Source organism: Symphalangus syndactylus, chromosome 11 (genome assembly GCF_028878055.3).
Source record: "Symphalangus syndactylus isolate Jambi chromosome 11, NHGRI_mSymSyn1-v2.1_pri, whole genome shotgun sequence".
In the NCBI taxonomy this organism is placed as follows: Eukaryota; Metazoa; Chordata; class Mammalia; order Primates; family Hylobatidae; genus Symphalangus; species Symphalangus syndactylus.
Window position 1 is genome coordinate 61,809,657 of NC_072433.2, and position 17,671 is coordinate 61,827,327.

The 17,671-nt window shown below is 45.5% G+C and overlaps 1 protein-coding gene and 3 long non-coding RNA genes across 5 annotated transcripts in view; 2 read left to right on the top strand and 2 right to left on the bottom strand.

The window, feature by feature from the left end:
* Window positions 1–7,449, bottom strand: part of VWA3A (von Willebrand factor A domain containing 3A) — a 55,752-nt gene extending 48,303 nt beyond the window's left edge. The window contains 3 exon segments of the mRNA XM_055299092.1: window positions 4,308–4,362; window positions 7,321–7,430; window positions 7,432–7,449. Of these exon segments, the coding sequence (XP_055155067.1) occupies window positions 4,308–4,362; window positions 7,321–7,430; window positions 7,432–7,449 (183 nt within the window).
* LOC129493216 (uncharacterized) lies at window positions 2,004–9,004 on the top strand. Of its 2 annotated transcripts, none has more exons than XR_008661080.2 (5): window positions 2,004–2,541; window positions 4,069–4,180; window positions 4,351–4,442; window positions 6,987–7,531; window positions 8,897–9,004. It is a non-coding gene; the product is annotated as an uncharacterized lncRNA (long non-coding RNA). The 2 variants fall into 2 exon arrangements; XR_008661079.2 differs by having other exon boundaries at window positions 2,004–2,525.
* A 134-nt stretch (window positions 9,005–9,138) lies between these two features.
* On the bottom strand, window positions 9,139–15,925 carry LOC129493217 (uncharacterized). Its single transcript, XR_010114250.1, has 4 exons — window positions 15,615–15,925; window positions 15,405–15,531; window positions 10,101–10,224; window positions 9,139–9,234 (listed from the first exon to the last, which is right to left on the bottom strand). It is a non-coding gene; the product is annotated as an uncharacterized lncRNA (long non-coding RNA).
* Window positions 15,926–16,177: 252 nt separating this feature from the next.
* Window positions 16,178–17,671, top strand: part of LOC129493215 (uncharacterized) — a 52,426-nt gene continuing 50,932 nt past the window's right edge. Inside the window, exon 1 of the long non-coding RNA XR_008661078.2 lies at window positions 16,178–16,242. This is a non-coding gene — a long non-coding RNA (uncharacterized lncRNA). The remainder of the gene's footprint in view (window positions 16,243–17,671) is intronic.

Sequence of the window (17,671 nt, forward strand, 5' to 3'; positions counted from 1 at the left end):
TAGAGAGCCCCTCCTCCTTGTTCCAAAGTCACAATACTGGCATGCCCTAGGAACTTGCTTCTGAAGGTGTGGGTCATGGGCCGACAGCATCACCATCCCCCAGCTTGTTAGAAATGCAAGGTCTCAGGTCCCACTCCAGGCTTACCTAATTTGAGTCTTTATTTTAACAAAAGCCTCCATGTGCACAGTGGCACAATCATAGCTCACTGCAGCCTGGAACTCCTGGGCTCAAGTGATCCTCCTGCCTCAATCTCCTAAGTAGCTGGGACTATAGGTGTGCGCCACCACACCTGGCTATTTTTTTATTTTTATTTTATTTTTTGTAGAGATAGGGTCTTATTGCATTGCCCAGGCTGGTCTTGAACTCCTGGCCTCAAGAGATCCTTCAGCCTCAGCCTCCCAAAGTGCTGAGATTGCAGCCATGAGCCATCGCACCCGGCCACTCTCTTCTTTATCTACCCCAGAGTTTGCCAACTTTGGCACTATTGACATTTGGGCTGGATAATTATCTGTTGTAGGGAGCTATCCTGTGTATTACAGGATGGTGAGCAGCATCCCTGGCTGCTGATAAACTAGATGTAGGTAACAACCCCTCTCCTCCAGCAATGACAATCAAAAATGTCTCCAGACATTGCCAAATGCTCCCGTGGGGCAAAATCACCCCTGATGGAGAACCACTTTTCTTTGATCACTCCCTAAGTGATCTGAGTGTCATGCCTTTGAAGACCATCTGAATGCTAATGATTATCTGAGGTCCATCTTCAAACAGATTTCTGTTGGAACTTCAGACCTGTGCACCCAACATCCTGCTCTGCTTCTCTGTCTGGATGTCTACTAAGTCCCTCAGGCTTCACATGTCCAAAACAAGACCTCTTGGTTTTCCTCCTCAAGCCCGTTTCTCCCTTAGCGTTCCCCATCTCAGCAAATGCCATTCAACACTGGCCCAGGCGCTCTGGCCCCAGACCTATCCAATCCATCGGCAAGTTCTGCTGGGCCTACCTTCCAGCCATGTGTTGAATCTACCATATCTCATTCCATCGACCCTAGAGCTTGAGTCTAAGCCTCCATCGTTCTCACCCAGCGCAGTTGTCCTGTTTCCACTTTTACCCTCTGTGCAGTCAAGTTATGCAGCAGCCAGTGTGATTCTTTTGAAACTTGTCAGATCAGGTCACTCCCCTGCTTTATTAAAGCCCTCAGCTTTGGAATCAGGCCTTCCCGGACTTCAACCTGCTCATCTAACCTCGTCTCCTTTCTCCACATAGCTCACTCTGTGCCTGCCGCACTGGCCCATGTGCTGCTTCTGGAACATACCAAGCTCATTCCTGCCTCAAGACTTTTGGACTTGCTGTCTCCTCTGCTTGGAACATTCTCCCCAAGATATTGGTAGGGCTTACCCCCACACTTTCTTTAGGTGCCTGTTCAAATGCCTCCTCTTCAGAGTGAGTATCCTCAACCATTCCATTTATTTATTTTTTATTTTATTTTTGAGAAGGAGTCTCACTCTGTCTCCCAGGCTGGAGTGCAGTGGCACGATCTCGGCTCACTGCAACCTCTGCCTCCTGGGTTCAAGCAATTCTCCTGCTTCAGCCTCTCTAGTAGCTGGGATTACAGGTACCCATCACCACGCCTGGCTAATTTTTGTGTTTTTAGTAGAGATGGGGTTTCAGCATTTTGGCCAGGCTGGTCTCAAACTACTGACCTCAAGTACTACTGACCTCAAACTACTGACCCACCTTGGCCTCCCAAAGTGCTGGGATTATAGGTGTGCACCACCATGCCCGGCCTCAACCATTCCATTTAAATAGTCCTGTTCCACTCTCTGTTCCCTTACTCAGCTTTGTTTCTTTTTATGGCACGTAAGCTCCATGAAGGCAGGAACTTAGTATTGGTCATGTTTTTTATCCCCCCACAATGAACCATTCCTTCAGCAAGTACTGGTCATGTTGGTAGTCTCAATCCTAGAACAGTGCCTGATATACAATAATCACTCAATACATGTTTGTTGAATTCATGACCCAAATATTCTAGGGTATTGCCAATCTGGAGGCAAGAAGTTGAAATTTAAGGCCAGTTCTATTTCTTTTAAATTAAAAACAAGCTGCCGTGAGGGCTTTACAGCTTTTGGAATTGAAAACATTCATTCCCTAAACCTAGCCATTGAAGTTTTAGACATTTATTCCATAGAAATAACTGGACAAGTACATAAGAGGCAATTGGAGCCTGGTAATACCAGATATTCTCATTTTTCAAGAGAAGTCCGATAGCAGACACAAAAGTGAAATACCAGGATTTAAAAAACTAATTTGAAAAATAATTAAAATTAGGGAGCCCAAAACAGCATGGTTGTGGGCCAGATTTGGCCTGCATGCCACTAGTTTATAACTTCTCCTTTTATCCTCTGCAGACACAGATCCAGAGAAGCGAGGCCACTTTCTAGGGCCTTAGTGACAGAGCAGAGCAGGAACAGAGACCAGCGATTATCTGGCCATCACCTCAGGCTGCCTGCCTCAACACCCAGGGACCCGGTGAGCTGATTTACAGGTGATCGCTTCCCTGGGCTCTTCCATGGTTTCTCTGTAGCTCCGTCAGAAAGGGGTGGCAGGAAGAAGGGGCTATCAATCCCCGCCCACTTTGACAAAGGTGCGAGGATGGGGTAGTGGAGGTGGGTGAGTGAGAGCAGCATGCCCTACGCGGATGCCTATGGAGTATGGGAGGATTTCATTCCCCTGGGGCCTCTCTGCCTGTTACCATGGGCAACCAGAGGGGTCCAGCTATAGCCACAGACAAGCATCTGCTGACTCAACTCGTCTAAGCCAGTGAAGGAGGTTCTGGATCTGAGGTGTAGACCACAGCCTGGAATTGGCGGGACAGGCAGGCTTAGCACTGTGCTGTTACCCACTGGTCTCAGGTAGAGGTGGGGATTGGGAGTAGGGAGCATGACTTTTAGCATCTGCTTTTCCCAGGGTTTAAAGCAAGAGTTGAAGATTATGCCTAAGGTGGAAGCAAACGGGAAGCCAGAAAAGTGCCAGTTGATGGCAATTAAGCTAAAACAAATAAGGAAGCAAATCAAAGTGTTCATTTGCCCATGATTACTCTTCTACCCTTGGGTTCTGAGAAAAACATTTAATTAAAAAAAAATTTTTTTTTGAAAGACAGGTCTTGCTCTGTTGCCCAGGCTGGAGTGCAGTGGCAAAATCTTAGCTCACTGTAGCCTTGAGCCTCCTGGGCTCAAGAAATCCTCCTGCCTCAGCCTCTCAAGTAGCTGGGACTACAGGTGTGCACCACTACGCCTAGCCCTTAATCAAACTTTTGTGGGTTTTTTTTTTTCGTTTGTTTGTTTTGAGACGGAGTCTCACTGTGTCTCCCAGGCTAGAGTGCTATGGCGTGATCTCGGCTTACTGCAAGCTCCACCTCCTGAGTTCAAGTGATTTTCCTGCCTCAGCCTCCTGCGTAGCTGGGATTGCAGGCTTGCACGACCACGCCCGGGTAATTTTTTGTATTTTTAGTAGAGACGAGGTTTCATCATGTTGGCCAGGCTGCTCTTGAACTCCCAACCTCAGGTGATCCACCTACCTAGGCCTCTCAATGTGCTGGGATTACAGGCCTGAGCCACCATGCCCAGCCCTTAATCAAACTTTTAAGAAAAGTGATATCCAGATGATCAGCCTTAGTCTTCTAAATCTCATTGCGGGTCTGAAGTTAAATGCCTAGTGCACATCTGCATTCTCACCTGCCCAGCACCCATTTCCCCTTCTGGTAACAGTGCTCTGGCCTTCCACATGCAACCATCTGTCTCTCTTTCTCAGTCCATGAGGGCTGGGGGGCTAACCCAGTCTCTTTCCCCTTCCCCCCTGTCTTTTATTTTATTTTATTTTATTTTTGCCCTAGAAGTGAGCACTAGTTCCAGGCCTCGTCAAATAGTGATAGTATATTTCATCTCCTTGGCTATGATGATTGGTGTAAATTGGTCAATGAGAGTCAATCTCAGGATTTGGAAGTTGTGCAGGGAACAGGAAGTGAAGTCCCTTTTTACTGGAGCTGCTGATCACCACCTTCCTATGCCCAAAGAGAGATGTCCCGAGAATAAAACCAACTCAGAGGAAAGCAGAGCCCACAGGCATAGAGGTGACATCATCTGAGCACCTGGATCCAGCTATGGCAGGGGTTTTCATTTACTTAGGTTAGTAAATGCCTTTTTTAGCTTAAGCAATTTACATTGGAGGTCTATCATTTGCAACTGAAAGGGTTCTAACAAATACAGATGGAATGAGTGAAAGGGGGCAAAGAATGAAATCTATGCCCGTTACCTTCTTGCTGTTTTCTGTGAGCCACTGAATTCTCTCTTGATAGACTTTGATAGTGCTGTGAAGACATCAGAAAGACTCATCACCCAAGGCCAGCATCATCACTGAGCAACAGCCACTTACATACACAAAAGGCAGGTATGAATAATTGTTTTTTCTTTAATGTGCATAGGGTCTTGGAAGAAGGTGGTGAACTTTTTAAGTGCACTGTAGTGCACGCCTGTAGTCGTGGCTACTCGGGAGGCTGACGTGGGAGGATCACTTGAGGCCAGGAGTTCAAGACCAGCTTGAACAACCTAGTGAAACCCTGTCTCTACAAAAAATAAAAAAAATTGCTGGGTATGGTGGTGCATGCCTGTAGTCCCAGCTACTCAGGAGGCTGAGGTGGGAGGATCACTTGAGCCCAGGAGTTCAAGGCTGCATGGAGTTATGATTGTTCCACTGCACTCAAGCCTGGGCAAAATCGAGGAAAGACAAAACTGAAGATACTTGTTTGCCAGGGCACTAGGTATATGGGGATTGTGAAAGGGATCGAGCGTATAGGTGCTGCTCTATTGGTGACACAGTGCACAGGATAAATGACAATGGTTTGGTGGATCAAGCAGTGGAATCAGGCCCTTCTGGGCTTCAACCTGCTCATCTAACCTCGTCTCCTTTCTCCACATAGCTCACTCACTCTGTGCTCACTCTGCCCGGTGTGGGCAGGTCTGTGGAGGGTGGGGGAGGGTGTTCTTATGAGAAAGTTGGAAGACCACCCTTACACTTGCTCAAATCTGTGTCTTCTCAGAAGGAATTGTTCCTAGTCTCCTGGAAACTGATCATAAAGGCACAACAGAGGCAGTTAAGCAATCGTTTCTACTGGATTGATTAACAAAAAACCTAGTTTCTGAAAAGTAGCTGGGGGACCTTCTTGAACTTGCCTTATTGCATGCCTGGCTTGCAATGACTGGTTGGAGACTAGCATATATCATGTGCACAAGGTAATGACTAGGTCACTTGAATTTAATTGACTTGTTCTTACTGGGGGCAGGTGAGATTTGGGGGCCTAGAGAGGGACAAAAAAGTCTTTGGAAATGAGATCATGGGGCAGTGGGTGGTAAGTAGAGTCATAAGGGATACATGAGTTACGAATAGAGCTAAGAAGATGAGCTTTAATCTTCTTCTTCTTTTTATTTGAGACGGGGTCTCACTCTGTTGCCCATACTGGAGTGCAGTGGTACGATCATGGCTCACTGCAGCTTCAACCTCCCTTGGCTCAGGTGATCCTCTCACCTCAGCCTTTAAATAGCTGGAACTATAGATGCACACCACCACACCTGGCTAATTTTTATATTTTTTGTAGAGTTGGGGTTTCATCATTTTTCCCAGGCTGGTCTCAAACTCCTGAACTCCTGAACTCAAGCGATCCTCCCACCTCGACCTCCCAAAGTGATTACAGGCGTGAGCCACTGTGCTCAGCTGAAGATGAGCTTTATAATAAAATATGTTTGTGTTTGAGATACAGCTCTGCCATCTACTAGCTGTGTGACCTTGGACAGGTGTGGTAACCTTTCTGAGCCCCAGTTTCACCATCTCCAACATGAATGTAACAACAGGATTCTATCCAAGTCAATTTGCTAAAAGTCAATTTACTGAAAGCCAATCCTCTGAAAATTGATTTGCCAAATGACCAGTTAGCTAAATAGACTTGAACATTCCTTAAAATACTGGATTCACAATTAAAACTGATAAATCAAGACACTGCAGAATTCCTTAAAACCTGTTTAAGCTTCCAACCTAATAAAAGTTACTATAAATTCTACAGTTAAATGGTTTTGAGAAATTTGAGCAACTGGTCATTCCATGAATGGTCATTTAGCAATTGACTTTTGGTTAACTGGCTTGAGAGTGATGGTTTTATAAGGGGAAACCCCTTTCTCTTGATTCTTATTCTCTTTGCTGGCTGCCTTGTAAGATGTCCCTTTGCTCTTCCTTCATCTTCTGCCATGAATGTGAGGCCTCCCCAGCCATGTGGAACTGTGAGGCCATTAAACCTCTTTCTTCTGTAAATTGCCCAACCTCGGGTATGTCTTTATCAGCAGCATGAAAATGGACTAATACACATGTGCTATCAAAATCTGGTTTAGGAGTGGGGATGCATGCATGTTTTTGGCATATTTTGCAAAGGTAGGAATGCAATCAATTTGACATTGAAAGTCATTACTCTTAACCATTAAACACCAGATGAAGCTATGTCATCCAAAGGACTATGGATTTCATTTTATATTTTTTTAGAGATAGGGTCTTATTCTGTTGCCCAGGCTAGAGTGCAGTAGTGTGATCATAGCTCACTGCAGCCTCGAACTTCTGGGCTCAAGTGATCCTCCCACTTTGGTCTCTCAAAGCGCTAGGATTATAGGCATGGACCACAGTGCCTGGGGCCCTAGACTATGGATTTGAAAAGGCTGAGAGACACTGATCTGGTCCAACCTTTCTATTTGAGAAAAGGGGAAATTGGGGCTAGAAGCAGGAAGAGACCTGCTCATCTCCCTGGGTGGTAGACTGTTTTTTTTTTTTGAGACAGGGTCCCACTCTATTGCCCAAGGTCCCACAGAGATTGCTGTTTGAACAAAGTTACTTCCAGGCTACTGAAATGACATAATTCTTTTTCTTTTTCTTTTTTTTTTTTTTTTTTTGACACAGTTAAGCTCTTGTTGCCCAGGCTGGAGTGCAATGGCGTGATCTCAGCTCACTGCAACCTCCACCTCCCAAGTTCAAGCGATTCTCCTGCCTCAGACTACCGAGTAGCTGGGATTACAGGCATGCACCACTAGGAATAATTTTTTAAAAAAATATTTTTAGTAGAGACAGGATTTCACCATGTTGGCCAGCCTGGTTTCAAACTCTTGACCTCGTGATCCACCTGCCTCGGCCTCCCAAAGTACTGGGATTACAGGCATGAGCCACCACGCCCGGACTGAAATGACATAATTCTTGAGCTCTGTGGTGTTGGGAGGACAGTGAGAAACACACTTACTCAGAAAGCTTTGACTCAAAGTGGCGGATGATCTGGGTGGAGAAACGTATTTTCTGCACGACATTGGTGCCCTCCTCCCTGAAGAAGCAAAGCCTCATGAGGGGGTCTCTCAGGCCCAGGGGGCTGCATGTGTCACTGCAGCTGTGGGGGGTGTGAGGAACAGCTTCAGACTTACAGAACTTCCGTGCCCTGGCTCATCAGGTCAGCCAAGGTGAGTTTCTGACACTTTAAACTGTGAGCCGAAAGCCAGTCTTCAGAGTCCTCCCAATCTGAAGACTGGGTCTCGCTCCCCTGCAGCCTCTGCAAGACAAAAGCCAGAGTCAAACAGAGAAGTGGAAAGAGAGGGAAGGAAGAGGTTCCCTTCACACAGATACCCAACGGGTGCCAACTCAGACTGACCCTATCTTTTTTTTTTTTTTTTTTTTTGAGAGGGAGTTTTGCTCTTGTCACCAAGGCTACAGTGCAGTGGCATGATCTTGGCTCACTGCAACCTCTGCCTCCCAGGTTCAAGTGATTTTCCTGCCTCAGCCTCCCGAGTAGCTGGGATTACAGGTGTGCACCACCACGCTTGGCTAATTTTTGTATTTTTAGTAGAGACAGGGTTTTGGCATTTTGGCCAGGCTGGTCTCAAACTCCTGACCTCAAGAGATCCACCAGCCTTGGCCTCCCAAAGTGCTGGGATTACAGGCATGAGCTGCCGTACCCGCCCCCCTGGTTTGTCCGTTTTAGAGACAGGGCCTCACTCTGTCACCCAGGCTGGAGTGCAGTGGTGTGATCACAGCTCACTGTAGCTTCGAAGTTCTGGGCTCAAGCGACCTTGCCTTAAGTTCTGTGCCTGAGGCCTGCTGGGCCCTCTGTCTCAAAGGGAAATTAGCAAGTGTTGAAGAAGTGTGAAAAACACTCTCATAATTACTGCAAATACTTAGATAGCACTTATTACATGTTAAGCACTTTCCATACATTAACTCATTTAATTTTACAAAGTGGGTTCCATTATGATAACCCCATCTTGCTGACCAGGGAACTGAGGTACAGATAATTTAGGTAATCAGTCCAAGGTCATCCAGCTAGAAAGTGGCAGGCTGTAAAGCTCAAGTCATGCTTCTACCTATGGCACTATGTTGTCCCTCTAAACTAGCACCAAACTGTGACCGTCTCCATGAAGGAGTGAGAGGACTGACGGGCAAGATTACTTTCTCATTATGTGATTCAGTGCTAACAAATGTCCTGCCCTTGAAAGGCACCACCTAAAATCATAGGTCCCTGTTGCATATCTAGGGAAACACAGCTATCACATGGACACTAGATGTCACTCTTCTCACCTTTCAGACTCAACCCCTCTCCCTGGTTGGAAACATTGAGCATGATACTTTTTTTTTTCTTTTAAGACAGGGTCTCATTTTATTGTCCATGCTGGAGTGCAGTGCCACAGTCTCAGCTCACTGCCAAAATCTCAGCTCACTGCAGCTTCAGCCTCCCAGGCTCAAGCGATCCTCCTTCCTCGACCTCTCAAGTAGCTGGGAGGGTAGGCACGTGCCACCACACCTCGCTAATTTGTGTATTTTTGTGGAAACAGGGTTTCACCATGTTGGCCAGCCTGGCCTCAAACTTCTGGACTCAAGCGATCCTCCCATCTAGGCCTCCCAAAGTGCTGAGGTTACAGATGCGAACGACCGTTCCTGGTGAGCATGGTGGACTTAATAATTCACCTTTCTTCCATCTGTGTTGCTTTTCAGATAATGTCATGTTTTAGGACACAGAGTTTGTATTATTCGTACTTGAAGATACACTATTAAACACTATGGATTTTGACTTTAGGCCATGCTGATTATGTAATTCAACTAGTTCATTTGCATAGAGAATGGTAAGATCTTCCTGTTGGAGCAATCCTTTCCCTCTTTCCTTCAGGTTCATCTGCAAGGCAAAGGAGGCCCCAGCTGTGGCTAATAAATATAAGAATGATCCTGTCTACACCTGGGAAGTCATGTATTTTCATATAAAATTAGAGGAAAGATGCATGTCATCAACATCTGAACTCATTACAAGACTTCTTCAGAATCTCAAAACTCTATCAACCTTTCCTCGTCTCCTTTCATTAAACTTGCTTTCCTGCAAGTGCCAGAACCTAAGTAAATCATAAGTATTTTTCTGATTGTTTAATTGCCAGCATTATACCTGTATTGTTTTTGACTGTCATTTCAAAGGTATCATATTTAAACTCTAGTGTGGGTTAGGTACATGGTTGTGCACTAGCCTTGCTTGAACATGGCAACCACTGATTGCCATTGTGTCCCTGGTAGAATGAATTCTGAGTTCTAGACAATCCACTCACCCTCTTGGGAAGGCACACTGAAGGTCAGCCTAAAATCGTAGTCTGGTTAGAGGTTTATTCTCCTATCATACCCCATTTGTCCAACAGCACTTCCTGAAATGGATTTCTGAATCTCGATTTCAGGGAATCTCAAAAGCAAAGCAAATCTCAGGAAGGGGAATTTTAGAATCAAATGCTTAAGACTTCAGGCCTTGATAACATGATCAGAGTCTTCACATGCTCCTGAATATTTAGTGACGTGGCCAAATAGGCTTTACAATGTCTATATAAACAGTATAGAGATTTTTCAGTCATTTCTAAAGGCAGATGATTAGAGATAAATGCTTAATTAATCCTTTTTCAGTCCTAGAATCCTATGAGAAGGAAGAAATCCCCAGAATTTAACACATTCTGCATTCCCTGAATGATTTGTAGTATCACGACCCAGTTAAAGTGCCATGGTCTTTACCAGTAAGTCCTGCGTCTGGTTAACATGTGTAACCAATAATCCATTGTCCGAATTTTGACCAAGTCCATTCATATTCTTCTGCTTTAGTGGCTTCTTTGAATCTCTGCCAGTGTTTCTCCTAATGCTACAAAACATAAAGTAATTTGATCAATGCCTCAGCACTGGGCATTGCTTTGATACCCCCAGTGCCTCCTCTCTTTGTCCTAGTCCCTACAAGGATTCTAGAAACATTTTTCTGTGCAGTAACTGAGAAGGGTTCCTGCAGAGTCCTGACAAAATGTAGACTCCAGTTCCATGAGATATTTTATTATTTAGATAACTAAAGCCCTCAGGTGGCTATAAGAAGATTCAATGACCATTTACCCAGTCTCACCCTCAGCTCCCATGATCAAAATGCTGTTGCTGTTTTCATTTGCAAAATCAGAGAACTAGGCCAGGCGCGGTGGCTCACACCTGTAATCCCAGCACTTTGGGAGGCCGAGGTGGGTGGATCATGAGGTCAGGGGATCGAGACCATCCTGGCTAACGTGGTGAAACCCTGTCTCTACTAAAAATACAAAAAGTCAGCTGGGCGTGGTGGTGGGCACCTGTAGTCCCAGCTATTCGGGAGGCTGAGGCAGAGGAATGGCATGAACCCTGGGGGCAGAGCTTGCAGTGAGCCTAGATTGCGCCACTGCACTCCAGCCTGGGAGACAGAGAACATATTTTCTTGACCATGGAAGACATGACTAGTTTGTGTAGCCATTGCAAAACACCCAATGCTTATTTTCCTAAAGAAGAAAAGAATACCAGAAAACAGGATAAGTGTGGCATACAGAATAGTTTTGGGGGGTATCTATATTCAGCACAATGTTTCTTTTTCTACATTTTTAAATTAATTTTTTTTTTTGAGATAGGGTCTCACTCAGTTGCCCAGGCTGGAGTACAGTGGCCCAATCATGGCTCACTGTAGCCTTGACCTCCCAGGCTCAAGCAATCCTCCCACCTCAGCCTCCCAAGTAGCTGGGACTACAGGCACAAGCCACTATGCCCAGCTAATTTTTTCTGTTTACCGTAGAGAAGGGGTCTCACTATGTTGCTTCGGATGGTCTCGAACTCTTGGGCTCAAGTGATCCTCCCACCTAGGCTGGGATTAGAGGTGTGAGTCACCATGCCTGGCCACTTTTTAAATTTTATAGACAAGGTCTTGCTCTGTCACCAAGGCTGAAGTAATGTGGTGCTAACATAACTTATGGCAGCCTCGAACTTCTGGCCTCAAGAGATCCTCCTCAGCCTCCCTAAGTCATGGGATTATAAGATTGAGCCACTGTGCTCAGCCAACCCTTCTTTAATTAATTCATTCAGTAAATACTTATTGAACACCTACCAGGTATCAGGCATTGTGCTTGGTGCTGAGGATACAATGGTGAACAAGATAAATCTTTCTCAACTTCAACACTTTGACTCTTGGACCGGATCATTCTTTGCTGTGGGGGCTGTCCTAAGCATTGTAGGATGTTTAGCAGCATCCTGGCCTCTACCTATTAGATATCAGTAGCATCCCTCCTCGCTTTTTCCCAATGTGACAACCAGAAATGTCTCTAGACATTGCTTAATGTCTCATGGACAGCAAAATTGTCCCTAGTTGTGAACCACTAAGATAGACATTGTCCTTGTCCTCCCAGCACTTATGTTCTAGAGGGGGAGACTGATATTAAAAAACTAAATAAAATAATTACAAATTGTGGAAAGTGCTGAAGGAACTAAAAGGATAATAGAAAGTAATCAAGGGTCAGGCATGGTAGCTCACACCTATAATCCCAGCACTTTGGGAGGCAGGCTGAGGCAGGAGGTCACTTGAGGCCAGGAGTTCAAGACCAGCCTTGGCAACCCAGAGAGACCCCATCTCTATAAACAAAATAAAGATAAATTAGCCAGGTGTGGTGGTATGTGCCTGTAGTCCCATCTACTTGGGAGGCTGAGGCAGGAGGATTGCTTGAGCCCTGGAGTTCAAGGCTGCAGTGAGCTATGATCATGCCACTGCACTCAATCCTGGGCGATAGAAGGGGATTCTATCTCTAAAAAATAAATAAGAATCCACACCCAAATCCAATGTTACACCCCCTTTTCTCCCTCCTGCTTAAAACTGATCAAAGCCTTCCCTATTTCTAGGATGAAGACTGAGATCCTTGGGCCGGGCACGGTGGCTCACGCTTGTAATCCCAGCACTTTGGGAGGCCGAGGCGGGCGGATCACGAGGTCAGGAGATCGAGACCATGGTGAAACCCCATCTCTACTAAAAATACAAAAAAAAAAAAATTAGCCGGGCGTGGTGGCGGGCGCCTGTAGTCCCAGCTACTCGGAGAGGCTGAGGCAGGAGAATGGCGTGAACCCAGGAGGCCGAGCTTGCAGTGAGCCGAGATCGCACCACTGCACTCCAGCCTGGGCGACACAGCGAGACTCCGTCTCAAAAAAAAAAAGACTGAGATCCTTCAGATGGCATCTGAGGACCCTCAAGGTCTGGCTGCTCCCACCCACCCCTCTAGATTTCCCACTTCACCACTGCTCTCCTCTGTGTTCCACAAGGGCCTCCCTTTCCAGTTCCTGGAATTCTCTATAGTTCTTTTAACCACAGGGACTTTTCATGTGCTGCTGTCTTTGCTCTGGAACATTCTTCTCCTTCTCCCCTACCCTAATCACCTTGACATTTCAGCTCGAATATTACTTCCTCCAGGAAATCTCCAGCATCCCATTCTATTTCAGTTTCTTTTGTTTTATACAGACTTTCATAGAACTATGCTCTTTTAGGGCAGGTATCTTAATTTGGAATGATACATTCGTTAGAGGGATTTTTTAAAATTTGTGTGTCTCTCCCTTTACACTGTAAGTTACATAAGAGCAAGGACTGGCAGATACTCGATACATATTTTGAGAAGGGAAGGTGAAGGGCCAGGAGGTTGAAAGACTCCCTTGGTTTTTGTTTTTGTTTTTTTTTTGAGATGGAGTCTTGCTCGTCATCCAGGCTAGAGTGCAGTGGCGTGATCTCGGCTGACTGCAATCTCCACCTCCTGGGTTCAAGTGATTCTCCTGCCTTAGCCTCCCACATAGCTGGGATTAACAGGCGTCCACCACCATGCCCAGCTAATTTTTGTATTTTTAGTAGAGACAGGGTTTCACCATGTTGGCCAGGCCGGTCTCAAACTCTTGACCTCAGGTGATCCACCTGTCTTGGCCTCCCAAAGTGTTGGGATTACAGGCATGAGCCACCACGCCCAACCTGCCTTGGTTCTTGAATTTCTAATTATATATCCCAGGCACATGTGAGACCTTTCTGCTCTTGGGTTCCATGAGATACCCTGTTTCTTAGAATTCTCTACCTTTTTTTTTTTTTGCTTCAGCTAGCTCCTTTAGCTTTCTGTTATTTGCAACCAAAAAAATACCAGCTAAGACACAGCAAGTGAGAGACTCTGAATAAAGTTGCAGCTTAAACATTAGAGTGTGTGTTCTTGTGAAATCATTAAATTAAACAGCCTAATAATGGTTTGGCAACTTGCTTTTCTCTTTCAAGTCTTTAATCTTTTATTCAGAGGATGCTTTGTTTTCTGGGAAGCACCAGGATAATATGGCAATGCTTTAAAAAAAAAAAAAAAAAAACTGGCTTTACTTCAGCAAGCTTTCCTGGGAGACTCTAATGGCAGAGACTGTTGAAATAGAAATGCCTCATAAACACTGGCCGCCCCATAGTGTCTCACTTCCCTCTTTCCAGCCAGTGATTAACAGCTCTTAATGAATTCAGAGGACTGTATGACTAGATTCTGGGGTGACTGGTGCAGGCTGATGGAGAAGGGGTTGAACTGCATAAAAATAACAAAACAAAATAGTGTTCCAGAAAGAGCACAGGGCCGGGTGCAATGGCTCATGCATGCAATCCCAGCACATTGGGAGGCTGAGGCAGGGAGATTGCTTGAGCCCAGGCGTTTGAGAGTAGCCTGGCCAACATAACGAGACCTGTCTCTACATAAAAAATATATATATATATATAAAAATTAGCTGGGCATGGCAGTGTGCACCTGTAGTCCCAGCTACTAGGGAGGATGGGTTGGGCAGGTCATTTGAGCCCAGGAGTTTGAGGCTGCAGTGAGCTGTGATCACAACGCTGCACTCCAGCCTGGGTGTTGGAGTGAGACTCTGTCTCAAACACACAAACAAACAAAAAAGGGCTGAACCTTTGGTTTCTTCACCTTTAGAATGGAATGGGGATAACAGTAACTGACCTGCTTACTTCAATGCTGTTATCAAGAGGATCAAATGAAATTGAGAAAGTAGAAGTACTTTGTGAAATACCAAGTACTATAAAAATGTAGAATACCATAAAACATGGGCTGCATCTTCAAGCACTTCAGCATACGACATGAAAACAATCATGTGTTTCGTGAACATTTATAGAGCGCTCACTGCGTGCCAGAGAGAACGGGTGCTGGGGAGATAGACATGAACAGGACGCAGCCCTTTCCCTCAGGCCTTTGCTCAAATAAAATCTTGTTAGAGAGGTCTTCTGTGAGTACCTTAACTCAAACAGCACCTCCTCCATCTGGCTTTGTCTTTCCTCACAGCATGTTTCACTATATATATGTTCACTTATTTACTTAAAAGTAAATACATTCTATATATTTACTTATCTACTTGTTTTATATTTTCTATATATTTATTTACCGTCTGAACCCCCACGTACCCCTCCCACATAAACATACTAGAAGTAGATCCATTTGGGCCGGGACTTAGTAATGTTTACTGCTAGGACATTTTTGCATAAAATAGAGTTTAGAACATGGTGGCTGCTCAAAAAACATTTATTGAATAAATTCACTCAGAGCAGGTCCGGAGTTTAGGCAAAGGTGAACTGAATTACCCTGGGGGGTGATTGCAGGAGAGGAAAAGAACAACCAGTCCATGGCAGATGGCATTTTGGTCCAAGGGAGAGAGGGAACCTTGATTATTGGGTGAAAATAATAATAATAATAGGAGTCTTTCCCGAACCCCATTTGCTGTCCCCAGGGAGGAAACCACTCCTCCTGTGGAAGTCCTCCTGTCGCTGCCCCCTCACTTTGTCATATGGAGTTGTCATGGCCTGTCTCCTAGACCGGCTCCATGACTTCCTTGTCTACTGGCACCCCCAGCATTTAGTCCAATGCTCGGCATGTAGGGAGTGGACACTTCACACCCCAGGCTCCCTCGATCTTCTCACTCAGTCCAGAGCTTAGTATCTGGCCTCCCCCACCCCCTTTCTCACCACCCCTGTCAACCCTTGTTGACGCTCACCCTCACCTGTATTTCTTCGTTTATTTCTCCATCTTTGGGAAAAGGGCTCCTGGCACTCCAGGGCCTTGCTTCTCCTGGATCTCACTTCTGGTTTCTCCAAGCTCTTCCAAGCAACTCAGCAGTGAGGCTTGCCCTGCGGGAATGTGTTAGCTGGTCTCCAAGGTAACAGACTGCACCACTGCAGCTCGGGACAGGGAAAGGGAAAACCTTCCTCACCCCAGGGAAGAAGTCACCCACTGTGTTGTTGATAACCACTTCTCCCAGGTCACTCTGCTTTTCTCCACCTCAAAAAAACCTGGAAGCAGGATTTAGACCTTTTTTCTAATTTCAGAACCTCTCAGTCAGCACAGAACTATGGTTTAGGCCGGTAGAGCCCTGGTACCTGTGGCCTTCCTGTGGTAGGAACAGAGGAAAGGTTCCAGAGAACTCTGCCACATGTGTCAAAGGTGGTAACTTTCTGTTCCTTCCCAGATTCCTTTGGGTTCCCTGAACACAATCCCTGGGAGAGGTCAGACAGTCCCCTATCCCTACCCAGTCCAGCCCCACCTAAACCTGGCTAATACAGACAAGCTCAGTGACCTCTTCGCATCAGAAGAGATCATCTGCCACAGTGGTTCCTAAGCCTGGATGCCCATGAGAATCACCTGGATTGTTTGCTAAGAAAACATTCCCATTCAGGAGACTGATTCAGAACCCTGAAAAGGTGTGGGAATGTGACCGTTTAACAATGGCCCCAGGTGATTATGATGTAACTAGTCCTTGGCCCATAGCTGGGAAGCTCTCTAAACCCTTCTTTTGTAGTGGTCAAGAGAGACAAAGTGATGTCTCCAAAGTCAACCAACTTGTAAGTCGCTAAAGGATCTGTACTTAGTTTTTCATATCCAGGTCATTTCTCAAATCAGTTTTCACTTTCTGAGAGTTTTATAAGTTTTATAAACTTTTAAGTTTTATCAGTTAGAACATGAGGTTTGGTGGTGGCTCATGTCTGTAATCCCAGCACTTTAGGAAGCTGAGGCGGGAGCATTGCTTGAGGCCAGGAATTTGAGATCAGCTTGAGCAACACAGTGAGACTCTGTCTCTACAAAAATAAAATAAAATAAAAATTGGTCAGGTACAGTGGCTTGTGCCTGTAGTCCCAGCTACTTGGAAGGCTGAGGTGGGAGGATCGCTTGAGCCCAAGAGTTCAAGGCTACAGCAAGCTATGATTGCACCACTGCACTCCAGCGTGGGCTACAGAGCAAAACTTTGTCTCAAAAATAAAGAACATATGTCACTTGTGGTAGTCATCATACAGTAGGGAACACCCTTCAGATGTTGACCCCAGCAGCCACACCTATAGGCCAGGTCAGAAACAACCAACGTGCTCAAAATAGAAACTGCTTATCAACCACTGGTCACCGGGCTTGACAGCACCATGTGTAAGACCATGGCATTTGTTATGTGGCCAGCACCAATAAGGCAGAAAATGAGGAAGATCAGAAAGAGGTAAGGAGGTCATAAGGGGCTGTGAGCAACCAATGGCTACTCAGTAAACAAGAGATGAGGGTCCTTGTGCCCATCTTGATGGAAATTTTGGGTGGAAGGGGCTGGCTAATTTTGACACCATTTTTTTTTTTTAGGCATGGGAGCCCCAAGCAGGTCATCTACCACCCTCACACCTTTCTTTGCTTCCTGGATACATGGGTTTTCAACACTGTGCATAGAAGTAAAGTCTAACACTGGAAACTCTTTGTTCCTGCTTTCTTCTACTTGGGCCTACACAACACACATTCTGAATAGATCTCTGCCAGGTGGATAAAGCAGAGTAAGGCTTTCAGGCTGTATGACTCATCAAGAGGAAAGCTGTGTGGGTACCATCTTTCTTGGCTCCCTTCAGAATGCAGATCATGATGGCACCCATGGAAAGCATCAGAGCACAACAGACATTTCTCCTACCTTAGGCTCTTGGAAATGGATCAGGGTCAACTCATCTCTGGTCTTTTATTTAGGAGCTCTAGTGTGGTCCCATTGCCCAGGAGTATGATGGGATATATATTTCAGATATTAATTTGTTTTCTTTCTTTCCCCCATTTCAAACCAGGAGCAGGTGCTTTGGGTTGGGTTGAGAAGCAGTAGCCTGAAGTAACTGTTTTTTCTGTCTTTTGTAAAACCCTAAGCTAACGAAAAGATTAAAGTGACATGCCAAAGCAGGGGAGGTGAGGAATGTGTTTAATGTCATGAAGAAAGTGGGAGTGTAAAGCTTATTTCAGTTAAAAGAGACAGAAACCCAACTC